The 18731-nt window shown below is 42.0% G+C and overlaps 1 protein-coding gene across 1 annotated transcript in view; it reads right to left on the bottom strand.

The window, feature by feature from the left end:
• The window catches only part of cntnap2a (contactin associated protein 2a), a 332210-nt gene extending 315140 nt beyond the window's left edge, over nt 1-17070 (bottom strand). The window contains exon 1 of the mRNA XM_071919513.2: nt 16968-17070. Coding sequence (XP_071775614.1) covers nt 16968-17070 — 103 coding nt within the window. The remainder of the gene's footprint in view (nt 1-16967) is intronic.
• Nucleotides 17071-18731: the final 1661 nt, after the last annotated feature.

Here is an 18731-nt window from a genome sequence, read left to right on the forward strand (position 1 = left end):
AGCTTCTCACATTACCTAAGACAAGGAAAATCAGGTGGAGGAACTGCTGCCATCTATAGCGATGCTCTTAACGGCAAAGACATATCCATTGGAGATTTTAGCTCATTTGAGCATCATGCCATTGTTTTAAAATGTGACTTCCCTATACTTGCTCTTACTGTGTATAGACCACCAAAGCTATCATGGCCCTCTTTTATTGAAGAGCTCTCAGAACTTGCACTAACTATGATTATATTCTCATTGTTGGAAATTTTAATGTACATGTTGACTTAGAAACAGATTTCAAAACAACTGAGCTCATGCATGTTCTAAATTAATTTGACCTTAAGCAGCATGTAAATGGCCCAACTCATAATCTAGGTCATACACTTGACTTGGTCATCACTAAGGGTCTAACAATCGATACACCCTCTGTTTCTGATTTAGCCCTCTCCGACCATTTCTGTGTGTTTTTTACTGTTATTATGTCTAAGGTTGATAACGCTACTGAACAGATTGTTAAGAAACGACATCTTACCTCTGAAGCAACTGCAAAATTTGAGTATTTTAACAGCATTCCCCACACCTATACTGCCGTCCTCTTGTCATGACTTAGTAGATACTTTTATCAGCAATCTTGTTTCCACCATTGATGTGGTTGCACCAGCTAAGATAAAAAGGGTTAGAGCCAAACGTAGGCCACCATGGAAGAATGAGGATGTCATGCTTTACAAGAGAAACTGTAGCAAAGCTGAACGGAAGTGGAGAAAGAGTAGGCTACAGGTCCATTATGACATTTATAAGCAGCATCTCAGGACGTATAACACGGCAATTCGAAATTCTAGGCGGGCTCATTTCTCTAAATTAATTTCTGTTAATCTAAATAATTTGCTAGTTACTTCAGAGATAAGATATCAACTATCAGGCTTGGTATACGCAATAACATGTCTGCTTACTTATGCAATGCACAATATCCTGCACTACCGCCTGAATGCACTATTAACACTTTTTCTATAATTGACCGTGAAATGCTCAGGAAAGAAGTAATGAACCTTAAACCATCCACTTGCACTCTTGATCCAATCCCCACTTCATTTCTTAAGTTTTTGATTGCTTGGCCGAAGAAATGTTAGCCATCGTGAACCATTCACTGTTTACTGGTGTTTTCCCCTCATCCTTAAAAACTGCTATGGTAAAACCACTTCTAAAGAAAAGTAACCTAGATCCCCTCATCCCTAAGAATTACAGGCCAATCTCAAACCTGACGTTTTTAAGTAAAATTCTTGAAAAACTAGTTTTTAAACAGCTTAACCTGCACCTTAGTACAAATTCTATGTATGAGAAATTCCAATCTGGTTTCAGGGCCTTCCATAGCACTGAGACAGCCCTTGTTAGAGTTGTTAATGACTTAAGGATGAATGTGGACAATAGCAAAGTTTCTGTGCTAGTCCTCTTAGATTTAAGTGCAGCTTTCGATACTGTTGACCACAGCATTCTAGTGACAGACTGCAGGTAGACAGGCTTGAAAAATGGGTTGGCCTGTCTGGCAGTGTATTAGACTGGTTCAAGTCTTATTTATCTGGTCGAGATTATTTTGTTTCCCTCGGTGTCCACTCCTCCGATAAACATGTGGTCACTTGTGGTGTCCCCCAAGGGTCAATTTTAGGTCCCTTGCTATTCAGCCTTTATATGCTCCCACTTGGAAACATCCTCAGAGATCATAATATTGATTTTCATTCATATGCTGACGACACCAAACTATATATTTCTGTCTTGCCTGGTGATTTTAGCCCTATTGGCACACTGATTCAATGCATTGAAAGTATTAACATATGGATGTCTCACAATTTTTTACAGCTTAACACAGAAAAAACAGAAGTCATGATTATTGGACCCAAGGCAAAAAGAGAAACCATAACCATGCATTTAGGAAGTTTAGCACAAAACGTGAAGCCAAAAGCAAAAAACCTTGGAGTGATCTTAGACCCGGATCTTAACTTTAAATCACATATCAGAAATGTCACCAAAACGGCCTTTTATCATCTTCGAAACATTGCAAAAGTACAGCCGCTTTTAACCCAGGGAGATACTGAAAAACTAATGCATGCTTTTATTACATGTCGTTTAGATTACTGCAATGCTCTCCTGTCTGGTCTACCCGAGTCTGCACTAGGGAGACTTCAGCTAGTGCAGAACGCTGCTGCACGCCTCTTGACAAAGACCAACAGGAGGGCACACATTACTCCTATTTTAAAATCACATCATTGGTTACCGGTACGTTCTAGAGTGGATTTTAAGGTTATTTTATTAGTGTTTAAATCTCTTAATGGCCTAGGCCCCCAGTACATGTCTGATATGCTCTTAAGGTATGAGCCTAGTCGATCTCTCAGGTCCTCTGGTACCGGACTTCTTGTTGTTCCAAGGACGAGGACCAAGAACTATGGGGAGACAGCCTTTAGTGTCTATGGTCCCCGTCTTTGGAATAGCCTGCCAGAGGATCTGAGGAACTCACCATCAGTGAGCACGTTTAAAAGGAATCTTAAAACCTACCATTTTAGCCTAGCCTTTGCATAAGGATTTTCCTTTTTTTCTTCTTATTATTATTGCTGTTTTATTGCATTTTATTTGTTGGTTTTTCATCTTGTTTCTTTTACTCTGTTTTTTACATTTGATTTGTCTTTTTATTATTCTGAAAAGCACTTTGAATTGCATTTGCTTGCCTGAATGGTGCTATATAAATAAAGTTTGATTTGAAAGTTTGATATCCTCTGCCACGCACGCACGCACGCACGCACGCACGCACGCACGCACGCACACACACACGCACACACACACACACACAAAGACATGATAAAACCAAGGCAGGTGGTTTACAGTATACATTATATATGAACTATATATGAGAAGGATTTTCTACAAAAGATACACGATTTCACATGTACAAGCATGAGCATATGCAGAGATGCATGCACAAGCAAAATTACACACACACACACACACACACACACACACACACCTTATTGTGTGTATCCCAGTGTGCCCTACATACCCATTCATGGCAATCCTGCTGGAAGTTGTTCCAACTCTGCCAGAGACCAAGCTTGTCTGACTTCCCAATTACTGTGCACTTTAACCACTGTTTCCTCATGGTTGAATCTGTCCACAAACACACACACGCCCAAGAATATGTGCGCACAGTGCGCACAACCACGTAGGCAGAGAAACACACACATCTATTTGCCCACTCAAATCCATTTCCTAACACACACACATATTCACTCATGCACACCCAGAGAACACAATGAACATTTGCTCATTTAAACATAGACCGACAGATCCACACACACACACACACACCCACGCACAGAGTTGTTTCCCACTAAGCCCAGTCTATTGGAAAGAGTGGTGTGATTTTAGCAGAAATGTCTTTCTCATTAAACAAGGCAGACAATTCCCATTTGCCTTCCCAATTACACTCTCTCCCTCTTCATTTTCTCTTTCTCCTCTTTCCTCTTTCTCACACACTCACACATGCAGCACAGAGTGATCCATACACAAACCTACACAACACACAGAGTAATACACACACATACTCAACACAGAGGGAGACACACAGGCACACATATATACTGCAGCTCCACAACACCCAGATAGAGATATACAGACACAGGTTATGTTTTCCAAGTGACTGGCTGGCTGCTGTATATTCCCGTTCTGTCTCTGTGCTTTTCCTCTGAGTCTAAGGAGAAAAAAGGGGAGTGTTTCTTCAATGGAAGTAGCCCAAAGATTAATTCACTTAATCTTGGCCTGTAAATGGGGTATTCAAGCGGCTTAAAAAACAAATTGAATGCAAAGGCTGAGAGTAATAACAACATTTGTCTTAGCCGCGGCACAATGCCCTTTTCCACAGCGCTCTTCCACATGAGCTGGTGGCTAGATTTCCAACATCCATTATGACAGAAGTGGGCTCATGCATACACACACACACACGTACATGCACGGTCTCACAAACACACTCTCTCTCTCTCTCCTTCTCACACACACACACACACTTTCCTATTCCTACATATAGTATGTATGGAGAGACAGAAAGGAGATAGGGACAGTGTTTCCCACAGAATTCGAATGTATTTGTGGTGGTTGGTGGGTTATTCTTGTATTCTCTATTGTCAATGTATAGGCTATTATCAATAAAGGATCCCATTACCTGAATGACTGAAAAATTATCTGATGTACTCCAGTTTAAATAGTTCCATTTGTCAAATAACTAACCTGTATATATCTAAAGTGCTCCCTTTCAAGTACTTTGTGTCAAAGATAACATAACTTTAAAATATAAACAGTGAAAACAGCTAAAATATAAACAGTGCACTGTTCTGTTTGTTGCTTGCTTTTGTCTACAAGGTACAGAAGAATAGAAATGAGGCCCCTTTTACAGAGAAATCTGCTTTTCTGCCCCTCTGCCCTGCTACATCTCTCTGTGCTGTCAGTTTCACCTTTATCTTTACATCGCTACATTACAGCCTTTGACATTGTTACATTATCTACTCTGTTTTAATGCTCAGCAGTTCCTCTGGTCCAGACTTGTCCCTGCTCCTCCTCAGGACGAGTCCTTTTCCTCCTTTGAAAATATTTTTCAATATTAATCTAGATTGAGGGAGCAAACATTCAGAGTCAGAGTTAAAAAGGTAATATTAACATAACACTGACTAGCAGCTAGACCCCGTTCTAATCTCGGAAACTCAGCTGTATTCCGAGTAACGTTAACTGTTAGTTCTTTTCGGGAATTCAGCCGGCCGCCTTCTTGGGATGGAAAAAAAATATATCCTTCACGCCCGCATGTGCAATGGGAGGCGAACAGACGGGTCCGGTGAGAGAGAGAGGGAGCGAGCGAGCGAGCACGAGAGAGAGAGAGAGAGAGCGAGAGAGAGTGAGCGAGCGACAGAGAAAGGGAGCGAGAGAGAGAGAGCGCGCAGAACAATTATTGGGGCTGAGCGAATCAATGCGCTACACGCAATTCTACAGTTAAATAGTGACGAAAAAAAAAAAAAAAAAACATTGTGGCGGTCAGTGCTGATATTGTGGCGGGCCGCCACAAAGTTTTCTATGTGTGGGAAACCCTGAGGGATAGAGAGAGAGACAAAGATAGTAAAGAGAGGATGGCTCAGCGTGTGTGTGTGTGTGTGTGAGAGCCTTGAACAGATGTTATACTGTGGTTTTCACTGTGTAATCCCCAGATTCATCATGCTACCCATCAGTCATATACAATCACAGGGATCAAAGGGTTCATGTTGCAGAATATAGGTTAAACTCAAAGACGACAGACACAGGCAAAAATCAACAGCTTAAGTCTCCACTCCTAACATGCTGTATATAACACTTTAGAAAAACTGTTTTTTTAACAGTTTGATCATGGGCAAACACTTTGCTAATGAGTTAGAAATGTATGCAAATTATTTTTACATGAGTAATAAGTAATTAGTTCATGCAATTAGTGAACAGTCCCATAGTAAATCACTAGTAAATTATGTACTCGCCATTAGTAAATTATGCATGAATGATTAATCTGTTTTTTTAAGCCATACATTAAATGTACTGGATTTTATAGTTGGTGCCCTGCAGAAACCTCACATCTCCCCTTTTGCCATGTTTGAAGGGAAAATCAAGCAGTTTTTCTCAGTTCCCCCAAAAAATCTTTTGAGATAGTGGTTTGTACAGGGCGGTGGGGATATACAGTACACAATTACATCATCAAGCAACACTGATTACCACAGGATATATATGACCAGGGTATGATATTTTTCCTAAAGTTTGGAGAAAACTAGATTTTTTTATGTCTATTTCCTTGACCTTGTTGAGAATATACTGTAGATCTTTTCATTTCTTTGGATCAGTCTTGCTTCCCAAGTCAGGGACCCGATCAATCAAGCTAGATTAGCCCCAAGGTCTGTCGTGTGAATAAGGTCAAGACGATGATGACAAAACCATGATGTTTCCTTAACAACAATGTAGAACTTCATTAACAGTGGGACTTTGGCTGGGGATCAGTCAACCTGTTTTTTAATGAAACATAAAAGCAACTTAACAGAAGTACAACAGATATGAACTGCACTAACTAGTCAATCCCAGTTCAGACCGTTGAGGAGTTCCTTCCTCAACATGTGATGCAATCTTCTGAGTGCAGTCATTGAGCCAGAGTGAGCCATGAGAGACTGTGCTTCACAATGATTTTAGAATAGCTAAGGAACAGCTAAGAGGCATTAATTGACACGATGTGAAGTGGAGCGGTAACACACCATAATTAAAACAGGATGCAAATTTTCAATAAACATTTTATTTTTAATCAATAACAATTAAAAATAATAATAATACTTTGATGTTATTCTTCCACCAAGTAATATAGCTCTAGTGCTGGTATGGGTGGTGATTTTAAGTTGACAACTTAATACTGAAATTTAGGGCTGAAACGATTCCTCGAGAAACTCGAGTAACTCGATTACTAAAAATCATCGATGCAAATTCTTTGCATCGAAGCTTCGTTTAATCCATATAAATATATACACACTCAGTGTGTTTCGCACGGATGATTATTACTGTTGCACAACGCGCTGGAGAAAGAGAGAGAAAATAGCGAGGGGCGAAGAGAAGAGACAGGCCAGACGAAAACGACAGAAAGTGTCCAAAGTTTCGGATCCAGTGTTGCCAACTTGGCGACTTTGTCGCTAGACTTAGCGACTTTTCAGACCCCCCTGGCAACTTTATTTCTCAAAAGCGACTAGCGACAAATCTGCCGACTTTTTCTGACCATGGGAAGCAATGTTAATGTGTTGAATCCCAAAGCATTTGGCAATAAATTGGTTCGGCTGATGCCGGTTTTCTCTACTTGCTTGTCTAATCCAGAGAGGTCTGACGGTCACAGCGCTTCCCATACACAGCGTAGCTCCCTCCCTCCGCTGAGAGCAGGGACTGTAGGATAGGGTCCACTTGTAATTGCTACCGGCGTACGCCGAAACTGGCCCGGGTGGGCGGAGTCAGCACTTAATATTAAAACGGGATGAGATGAAGGCTAGTAAAGAATGCACGTTAATTATGGCTATATGTAATGGCTAGTTAAGAACGTAAATCAATATGGTGGCTAGTTATGATGTCCCTAAGTTAGCTAAGTTTTGCTCAAGAAAATAACCACAGAAAATAAAATGCTGCAGTCAATTTGTGAAAGCCTGAGCTTCATTCATGTTATTATTATGATAGTCACACACATACACACACACACACACACACACCCCACACACACACACACACCTACTCCCCTCACAGTGATGCATAAAACACCCCAGAAAGCAGAATATCAGGTGGTGTAAGTAGCAATTGGAGCCTAAAATGCACCAGTCCAATACAGCAGGTATATTCAGTTTAGTTTGATTGCAGTGAGTAGGGTCAGCAGGTGTAGGGCAACCCTTCAACATAGTAAATAAATGTACATTAGCCAGTCGTATGAACTTGTATGATATTTAGGCCTAGTAATAAATATCAATAATAATTATTATTTCACCTCGTTTTCAGTAAATCACAGTGTCGTATGGACAGCTTCGTGCGGACAGCTTTTCTCTTTTGTATATTTACTATTGCTCTTTAATAAAGCAAAAGTATTTCTTATCCGATTACTCGATTAATCGATGGAATAATCGGTAGAATACTCGATTACTAAAATAATCGATAGCTGCAGCCCTACTGAAATTAACTGCTGCATGATCAAAGGTGTGCAATCATTGGCCAAATTTACAACAGCTTTGAATGTGACTCAGCCAATCAGAACTATCTGTTTTTAATGGTTATCATATAATTTGTTTTAAATTTCCATTTTTAAAAAAAATGTTTGTTGAGGTTCACAGCTCACCATAGACATGAGACTGTTCTACTCAATTCTACTCAGGTGACAAATGACCTCCTCATTGCTGCTGACAGTGAAGTGACTTCTCTGTCCTAATTCTGTTAGACCTTAGTGCTGCTTCTGACACTGCTGATCACAGCATTCTGATCAATAGTTTGAAAAATGGGATCGGGCTCACTGACACTGCTCTTAATTTCTTTAAATCATATCTTTCTGATAGAAAATTTTCTGTTGTGATTGGCTACGCCTCCTCTGCCTCGGTGCATCTCAATTGTGGCATTCCCCAAGGGTCGATTCTAGGCCCCTTGTTGTTCTCCATCTATATGCTGGATAATGGATAAAAATACATTTTATCTATTATTTAATGCAAATCAAGTCTTACAATGGAGGAAGACTCGATTTGCATTAAATAATGGATAAAATGTCGTTTTTTTCCACTCACAAAGCGATCGTATGGCGTCAGAAGACTTGGATTATGCTGCACAAGCTGTATGGAGTACTTTTATGGTTATTTTTTGTTATTTTTGGAACTGTAAAGGTCGTTCCTCAAAGACTTCAGTTGTTTTGGAGAAGGCTGCTATGGAATTGTGCTGGGTTATATGGACTAACAAACTTCACCAGTGTTTCAACTGGCATGGGGGTGAGTAGATGATGACTGAATTTTCATTTTTGGGTGAAATGTTCCTTTAAAACTAAAGGTGACCGGACTGCAGTCGGAGCCCCTATGCTTCGATGCAGCCTTCCTGAGGAACTCATGCTAGCAGAGTCTGTGTCATCTTTTAAATCCTTGCTTCTCTCTTTCATAGAAAAGCATTCCTGTAATTGTTTTATTTCATTCTCCTGTTATGTTTTTGTTGCTCTTATTTAATTTCTGTTGCATTTGGCTCTGCTTTTATTCGGCTTTGGTCTAATTGTTTTGACTTTTATTGACTTATCAGCTTTGTCTGAATTATATTTGGCTTTTATTGTAATTTTATTTTTCTGTATGACATGTCTTCCTTGTATCTGTAAAGCACTTTATAACTTTGAGTTAATTTATAACTTCTATGGCAGTTAGAAAACTGCCATAGAAATTAAGTTACAATTATTATCATTATTTACAATTTTCTTATATAATTAAGTGGATAAGTCACATTAATTTAATGGGCAATTATGAAGATAATACAAAGCTGATATATGATAAGCAAACAAGCTGCAAAAAAGCCACATATCACCAAAGGGAATTGCAGAGCTTGGTGACGGCCTATTCTCTAGCTAACACAATGGCTGGGGTCTGATGCAGCTACAGATTATAATAACAACAGTAATATTGAGCGACAAGGCGTCAGCGAAAATCTTCCCCTCCTGACCGTCTTTCCTCGAGCTGTCTCTCCTCATCCCTCTCTCATTCCTGATAAATGCTGCTTCATCTCCTGTCCTCCTCTCCTCCTCCTTCCATCCTGCCATCCCTCTCTCCATCTCATAGACCCTTCTCTAACGAGGTGGATAGATTCTGACGGGTTCTAATGAGAACACATTCCACTAGAATAACTTTCAGATCCTGTGCTGTCATACACACACACACACACACACACACACAGTTACAGCGTCTCACACACATCCCTCACACAGAGGCACACACACAAATTCATGCGCACACACACATTCACACACACAGCTACACATTTACACACATGTACTACACTCCCCATGATGGCTGGTATGGGAAATTGGGTATTCAAATAATGAGTGTGAAGTATGTGAGTTTCAACTGCCACTGGCTAGTTTGTGTATGTGTGAGTATGTCTGAGAAAAAGAGAGAGGGGAAGAGAGAGGTAGGCTCCACGGGTGCCATAGTGTGTGCCAAGTGTGAGTGAGTGTGTGTGTGTGTGTGTGTGTGTGTGTGTGCACGTAACGTTAGTGGAACATTGTTAAGGGAATTATGCTGCATGACTTGTCAGTGTACATTTGTATCACTGTAACCTTGCTCCCATGATAAAACATAGATAGCCCGATAGTAGCAGTCACATATATGAGAGAAACTCCAATTGTTCAAGGAAACCAATACAGAAGTCCAAGTATAGAGCTTAAAGTGCTATGCAAATATACAAATATGGCTATTAAAAACAATCACCTCTACTTCTCTCCTTAGCATACTTGCCGACCCTCCTGATTTTCCCAAGAGACTCCTGATTTTCATGCCTCTTTCCCGGTGTTCTCCCGATTTTCTCCCATATTTTGATCAAATTTCAAAATCTGCCCATTTACTTTACCTGTTAAAAACACTAACACAAAAAATCTAGGCCCTATACTTATCACTGCTGTTTCCGAAACTATCCAAAACAATGTTACACCAAAAATGCAGTGTCGATGGTTATTAGCAGTTCTCACTTCTGTCTTCACTGAAAACACCGTTATGCAGACTAGACTACTTCTTTTTTGGCTGGGATTCAATGAGTGTCTCACATTCCAACCAATATCTTTTTATATGTGAGAGGCTTATTTGATTTAGGCAAAAGCGTATAGTTTAAGGTCTTGGGAAGCTACGGGTAGCGGTGTAAGATCCAGAAGTATCTTTAAATTAATACAAAACTATTTTGTTTAGCAGGTGCTCCTATTCCAAACATGCATAATATTGTAATTTTAGACAGTTGCATGTATTCCTTCTCCATTATCGTTATTAGTTCAGTGGAGGTTGGAGCCAAACAAATGTATACAACTTATATACATTTGCCTCTTGTTCTACCACTGCAGACTGCAGAGAGAAGACATACTGTATGTATACAGAAGAGGTGACATGAAATGTTTATAATGCAAACTGAATAATGGAACTGGAATAAACTTGAGTAGGGAGGAGAGTTATCTTTTCCCACAGCACAAGATCTGTTCATCAGGGGTCAAATTCAGGTCAGTCAGTCTATCAGTCAATCAAAGTTAATTTGTGAACGATAAATTGAGGTAAATATTCTATAAGGGCGTTAACTGATCGGTATAAAGAAAAATGCTGAGTAAATCTATTTTCTTATTTGTGTACACGTTTGAATTCACCTGAAACACGGACAAATAACAAGTTTCAGTTTATTTATGTGCCATGTGTGCCAGTATCCATTTATGTCACCATGTGGAGTTGTCGATAGGTTCCTGTCACCAAACTCCTGTCCATTTATGGTACTGGGCGAATGAAGCAATTCTGACTCTGATTCCTTTAGCTGAAAATAAAGTGCTCTTTTGGAGGGCAGGGACTCCTGGGTCAAGTATTTTTGTCTCAAATGCATTGTCATGATTTTGAGTTTTAGGGAGGTAAAACATTCATAGTAGGAGGGGAGCAGGCTATATTTAAGAGCTGCAGGAGACTGAAAGGGGAGAGTGCAGTGTGGCTGTGGGTCTAGCTGTAATCCAAGTCAGTCTGATTGTGGCAGTGGATCAGATCCATCCATTTTCATTCTGCTACCTGCACACACACACACACACACACACACAAACACACAGTGGATACGGCTTTGAGAGTTTGCACACACACACATTACTCCCCTGAGGATTTGCTAGTGGAGAGGAGTATTTTTTTTTTAACGTTTTTTTATCAAACACACTTGTAATCAGGAGAGGGGAGAGGGGGGGGGGAATAGCATGAGGGAGACAGATGGTGAAGAGAGAGATTGGGTGGTTGAATGAAGAAAAGGAAAGAAGACAAAGGGAGAGGAAGAGGGATATGGTCAGATTATAAAACCACTGAGGAGAGTAAAATAAGGATGGTGGTAATTAGAGATACTCAAGGAAATGAAAAAGGGAAAGAGAGGGGGGAGAGAGGGAAGAAGGTTAAAGAAAGGAATAAAAGGAATAAAATAGTGAAGTGAAATGAAAAAGGGAAGAAGACTTTGTTGACAGAGGGGGGAGGAGTGAGAGAGAGAAGGAGAAGAATAATCAGAGGGAGGGAGGGGTGAGACCGAGGTGAAGGAAAGGGAACAAGGCATGGAGGATTTTTGTTGATTGGATTAAAAAAAAAAAGAGAAAAGACAGAAGACAAGAGCAAGGAAGAGCCAGAGGGAGAATGAGGGAAGGAGAGAGTCAGGGAGATTTATTGAAAATGGAGGGAGTGCAAAGGAGCGATAGATAAAAAAAAGAAAAAAAAAAAGCAGGAGGGAAAGAGCAATTTAGACAGAGGAGGAGAGGGCGGAAGAGAGAAATGGCAGTGCAATTAACAGCTAGACCTTGTTTCCTAGCCTCGACTCACCTGTCTCGGTGCATGATAAATCTACCAACCTGGACACACACAGACACACACACATGCACGCACACACAAACACACAGGGGCCAAACATAGCTAAACACCAAGTATTGAGCTGATCTAATCTGAGCCAAACCAGTCTGCTTCCTCCAGCCTTAATCCTATTATTACCACCTCCTAGTGGGACCCATCACGTTATACACACCACACACACAAACACACACACACGCACACACACACAGATAAGACACTGGACTGGCATCAGGTAAAGCTCAACAAGGAGACAGCAACTATAATGTGTTGGCTTTAACAGAAGTATAGCATTTCCCATTGATGGCTCTCAGTAACTGATGAAGTGAGGATGGTCATGGTGATTCATGCGTTCACACCTGACAGTGGAAATGGACAATATTACTTTTATTAACAAAAGGGACAAAATCCATGTGAATTACAGAGTGGGCTTTAAGGAACACACTTATAATGAAAAAATAGGCTGGATCATAATTGTTGACAAAATTCATCATCTATATTGCTTCAGAAAAGTCTCGTGTCTAACCCTTGGCTCTAAAAGCTGTGATACACACAACAACTTTCTGAGAAACTCTGATGGTGAAAGTGCCCAAGGACACGTTTCATCTTTGTTGCTTATGAACATTGTGCTTCCAGGAAACATTTGAATAGATTGTTGACCCCATGTCTTATTTTCTTATCCAGCGTCTGCACCCTTATGACTCAAGCAGCTTGCTAGGACTGTGAGACTGTAACAGATTATTTTCCTTCTTTGCTAGAATCAGCCACAACCAGCCAAGTCTCAGCATTTGCCACTTTTATACAGCAGGCTAGAGCTAAATGGGGCTTGCTAAAGTCAGGGCCAACTAAAACATATGATAGAAATAACTATGCACACTAACTTAAGACCCGGGATAATTTCTGTTCGCAACAGAATGTAAAAAATACATTCATTTTGTTTTAGAGGGAATAAGATGAATTACACTGAAGAGCAGGAACCCCTGACTTGCCCTATACGGCCCTGAAGGTGGAACCAGACCGATGTCTATGTCGACTGGCCTGGCACGCTTAATGAGATGGGAAAAGGCTAATCTGATTCTATATCAGACAGGCTCTAGGGGCATCCCATTTAGCCACCCACAGTGTCACTAACACACTGACTTAAAGGCACATCCCTTAGTTTTCACAAGCTGCTGCTGGGTAAGAATTTAAACCTTGTCTCTTACAAAGACACAGATGTACAGCTGTAGTGCAAGTCAGAGTTGGAAATTTCAAGTTATGATTAAGGGAAAGATTTGTTATTTAAAATAATGAGGCTAGGGTGAACTGTTAAGTCTGAAGAAGACTGCCTGACTGTGCCACATATCTGTGCACAGAAAGAGTACACACTGTATGTCAAACACTAACACACACTATGCACTGGGCTGATTCTTCTGTCAGAAATTGTGCCTCCTGCACCCTCTTAATCAGATAAACATGTTGATTTGAATTGCAAATGGAGAAACAATGTCTCGATGATTATGAGAGATCATAGTAGGCGGTGAGATACCTTGCCTCAGACACACCATAACAACAACAAATTTACATACAGTGACAACTCATTAGAGGGTGCAGCTGAGGTACAACAAGGACAAACTCAATCCATTCTCTTTAGCTGTGTGAGTATCTGTGGGTGTGTATGTGTGTATTTGTGTGTGTGTACATATGTGTGCGTGTGCGTGTGTGTATGTGTGTCCAATTCATTTCACCGGAGCGCTCAATAGATCTTGAGCAACTGATATCACCCTTCTAGCCAATTAAGCGGTACTGGAATGCAACATAAAACTGATAGATGCTCCAGGCGAATCAAGGAGATTGCGTAAGAGAAAAGCCCTGGCTTAAAGCTCAATATGCGATCATTGGAGAATCTGTGCACGCATGAACACACACATGCGCGTGCACACACACACACACACACACACACACAAAGGGGCAAAAAGGCACACACAAACCTATATGTTTCAGCCCATGCATCCTCTCTCTCTCTCTCTCTCATTTTGCTCCCTTCCCTTTCTCTCTCTTACTTTACCTTTCTTGCTCGCTCTCTCTCTCTCATTCTGCTCCATTCCCTTTCTCTCTCCGACTCTACCTTTCTTGCTCTCTCTCTCTCTCTCTCTCTCTCTCCCTCTCTCATGCATGCACATACCCCATAGATACATTTTCAGAGTGCGCTTGTGGGACTCAACACAGTTGGTGGGTCAAACAGCCCATTGACTTTTAGTGTGTGAGTGTGTGCGCCCCGGCGGTGTGGAAATGTTAATCTCTTTTAGCCCATGCCTCAGACCATTGGTCACAATGACATTGTCTGTTCCCCAGAGTGTTTCACATTCAGTCCCTGAGGAGGGATACAGTTGGCGCTCGGATTTGAGCTCAGAGGTGGAACTGCTGGTCCAATTCGACACTCTGTTTGTCTGACTGTCTCTCTGCCTCTCTCTCTCTCTCTCTCTCTCTTTCTCTCACACACACACTCTCACTCGCTTCCTATCGTCTTGCAAAACCCTATCCTCAGCCTTCACTCCACACCTCTCCATTCCCCTGTTGTGTGTGGTACTGTTGATAGATATTGCATTGCCTATACAGTATATGATATCCACTGTTTGATGGGATATCTGTGGTTGGCCTATTCCCACACGGTGTAATATTAATAGGGAGTTTTAATGTCCTTGTGTTGCTCAATAGAGAGCTTAGTGGCCTTACAGTATTTTTATCTCCTATGGTACAATATTCCTATAATATTTATATAGATTTATAACGTGCCTGTGTTACTCAGTACTGAGTTTGCAGTGACATTTTCATTCCTTATGGTATTTTTTTATACCCTGTGGTATCACTATAATATTCTTATAACATTCCACTTACAGTGGGACTTACAGTTTTGCAGTGATACAGTATCGTTCTAAAATTTATTATATAGGTGATCATTTAAGTCTATGCATTGTACGTCCTTTTTGAAAGTATTTCTGCTGAAACTGACCCTGCACTCTGTCCTGCCGGTGGAGGGGGTCAAGAGAAACGATAATTTCCCTACAAGGATCAATAAAGTATTATAAATCACGTATTGTTATTATGACACCTGTTCACGGGGGCGCGTAGGGAGGTCGCTCCCTTTGAGAGGAAAACGCATAGCCTGTCTCCTCTCTCTCTCTCTCTCTTACCCTCTCAAACTCACCCACTGACGCGCACATACAGACACGGGTGCGCGCACACACGCACGCACAAACGGGGCCAGCGGCTGCGTCTCTCCGTTGTTGTCTGTCGGATGGGATGATTAATGAGGCGCGGCCCCGGACACATCCATCCGGGACCGGAGAAGCCCTGGCGCTCACCGGGGGGAATCAGTCACACTGAACCCTCAGCATACCGACTCCGTCACCGTCACCAACGTATTCGGGATAACACCGGATAACGCCGTGGATGATTTAAGCCAAAAGATGTAAGCAGTAAAACTAACTGTAACAGTAAAGCTGTAAAATGTAGATAGGCTACTATAGGTCAAAAATATACCACAGAAAATCTACCATAATAGACAAAATGCCATGAAGTACGATAATGTCACTATAAACTTACTATTGAGTGGCTAACCCACACTACAAGTCCCAAGGAATATCTGGATAATAATATTATAGAGATTATATTACGGTGTTGTTTTCATTAGGGAAGCCATGCAGGCAAAAATGATGAGCAAACTCAGACTATAATGGAAAAATTTGAATCAAGGCTACCTCACCTCTAATTTAGGGATACGCGATACTAAAGTGACAGGTTATTGCTGGCCAATAAAGACCCTCAGGTTTCCCAAGAGCTGACCTCTGGCAGCTTTTAAGTCTGGGACTCCGGCACCAAGCCATGAGGGCAAAACCGATCCATCCTATAGATTTTTATGTAAAATCAACGTTGCAGCCGAGCTACAAACACAGCCTCCAAGTTTATGTAACCGCTTGCTTATCGTGAATCATATCCATAAAGTTAGCTAAAATAGGCCTAGATCTAGCAAAAGAGAGGAGAGTAATTAAAATTAAAATTATAGCCTATAGCAAACAGATAAATGGCCTACATCAGACTGCAGGTTAAGCTCAAAATTAGAAAGCATGAATATGCCTCTGTGGCATTGATGTCACGGCAGGAGTCATATGCTACTGTAGGTTACACGGCATCCAAAGTCCAAGAGACCATAACCCTCTGCTGCGAATTTGGGGATTCAACAAACTGTATCTGGATATCATTTGGGCAAATAGGTGGGCTGAAATCAAATATAATGTTCTTATATAACGTTAATCCAAAAAACCCGAAAGGTCTGGAAAAAGACTGAAACCACATTTATCAAATGGCTTCAGACTCAAATTGTATTTCAATTTCACTCTACCCCATGATCTAGACTGCACACACTATATAAAAAGCAAACCACAACTGAAACACTGAAATGTCATTCAGTAATCCATCCCCCTTCTGGAAGCGCTGAAAACCCGTGACCAAAATCACCCACCAGGTCCAAAATGCCAGGCTCTATTCTAAAATAAATGGACCGGAGAATGAGCTCCCGAGGATTTAACACGTGTAGGTCTAAACTCATAAGGTAACACCCTCCTCCTCCTCCCCTCCTCCCTCCCCCTCTCTCCCTCTCTCTCTTCCCTTTCTCCGGTACAGCCTGGCTCCGCGGCTCCCGGGAGCCTCTGGCACCACCGTTGGGCTACCTGCAGCCCCGCCGGTAAAGGCACCGTCCCCGCTCCCCCCCCCCCCCATCTGCTCCAGCGACAGCTTCGGTCTGCCACCCATTCATTATCATCCAGCCCCTCTCACCCGCTCAGCACTCGGAAAGACATCCAGAGATGCATCATAACAACTTACGCGTTGTTGGCAAAGCTCCGTGCACGCCGCTGGCATGGCAGAAAATCCACAGCGCGGCCGGTAATAATAACGTGAATCCCGGTGCAGGACGGTGCCGGTGCATCTTCGCGGCCGGTGTGGACGCAGCAGAGCAGGAGCCGACCCGGGGAGGGGGAGAGGAAATTATAAGAAAAAAAGCGGGGGTGTTGGTAGCGCGGGTCCGTCCGTCAGACACGGCTTCGCAGTTGAGGACTGGCGGAGAGGAGCCTGGCTGCACGGACCTCTCTCTCTCTCTCTCTCTCTCTCTCTCTCTCTCTCTCTCTCTCACTCTCCAATAAAGAGATGATGTAAGGATCGCACCGACAAACAGGCTGGCCTGTGCTTGCTTGCTTGCGAGCGGAACAGACTTCTCTCTGCAGCTGTATCGCCTCCTTATTTAGCGATCTCCGACTAAGAAAAAAAACAAAAAACTAAGAACCGCGTCCCCAGATATGAACCTGTACAGGGAAACAGGCTGAGAGCGGCTGTAGTGTGCAGTAGTTTAGGGAGGTAAAGTCTCAAGCCATGTCTCTGTACGCGGTTCAAATCCACTGGACTGGTTTCTCTTCACTACAGTGGCGAGACGCGCTGTGAGTGCGCTGTCCGTGGTGCTGAACTTATCTCCGTCTTCCCGCCTCTCTCTCTCTCCCTCTCTCTCTCTGTCCCCCCCCCCCCCCCTCTCTCTCTCTCTCTCTCTCTCTCTCTCTCTCTCTCTCTCTCACCAAGTGTCTTTCTGTTTTCTTGTAGCCATGCAGACAGTGCCCCCCTCCTTCTCTAGGTGGTGGTAGCCTATAGTACTTGGAGCTTTCTTTGCCTTCCCCTCGCCAAAGCCCAAACTTGACATTGCATAAAGTCTCTCTCTCTCTCTCTCTCTCTCTCTCTCTCCCAAGCTTTATTGGCATGCATTAAGGTACAGTGTGTGTGTGTGTGTGTGTGTGTGTGTGTGTGTGTGTGTGTGTGTGTGTGTGTGTGCGTCTGCGTGTGTGTGTGCTGGGTTAGCACTCACACATCTAATCATATAATGACTATCAAGTCACAACAGTTCAGCAATAAATAATACATTCAATAAAGCAAGAATCAAAAACACAACACATTGGTCAACGTGTGTGTGTGTGTGTGTGTGTGTGTGTGTGTGTACGCGCACACACTCTCTCGCTCTCTGTCTTGCTGTCTCTCTCCTCTCCTCTCTCTCTTCCCTGGTGAAACTGAATTTTGTTATTTTGTGCAAATGCAGTTAGAATTCATTAACAAGTAGTTCTGAACATTAGGGCTATGTAGCTGCTACTCCCCCAGTTTGTTTAATAAAAGGAAAACTGTCAGATAAGCACAGAAATTCAGAATGGATTAAATTGAGATTTTTTTGTCAACAACTGACACAAAATACACTATTACGGAACCCGGGAGTTATATCGAGTCCACGATTTACTGTAACGTGCGCACGTTTTAGTCCATTCGTGCGCACGAGATACAATTCGTTCCCTCGATTTCGTTAAACTGTGTAGTTTAGGAAAAAAATGCAACTTAAAAGGTACCTTTTAGGTATTGCAGATAGGCCTAGTAAGGATTTGGTATGTTAACATCCATTGTCTGTTTACACTGAATAGGCATATCCCCCAAATATTGCAACATATTTAGCCACTTAACCTTCAGGCCATGTAAACACAGTCAGGTGGCCGCAACACACCCAGGACAGCGCCACATTTAAACATAATCACCAATATGTGCACTGACTCTTTATAAGCTTGT

The sequence above is a fragment of the Centroberyx gerrardi genome, chromosome 22, assembly GCF_048128805.1.
Source record: "Centroberyx gerrardi isolate f3 chromosome 22, fCenGer3.hap1.cur.20231027, whole genome shotgun sequence".
Classification (NCBI taxonomy): Eukaryota; Metazoa; Chordata; class Actinopteri; order Beryciformes; family Berycidae; genus Centroberyx; species Centroberyx gerrardi.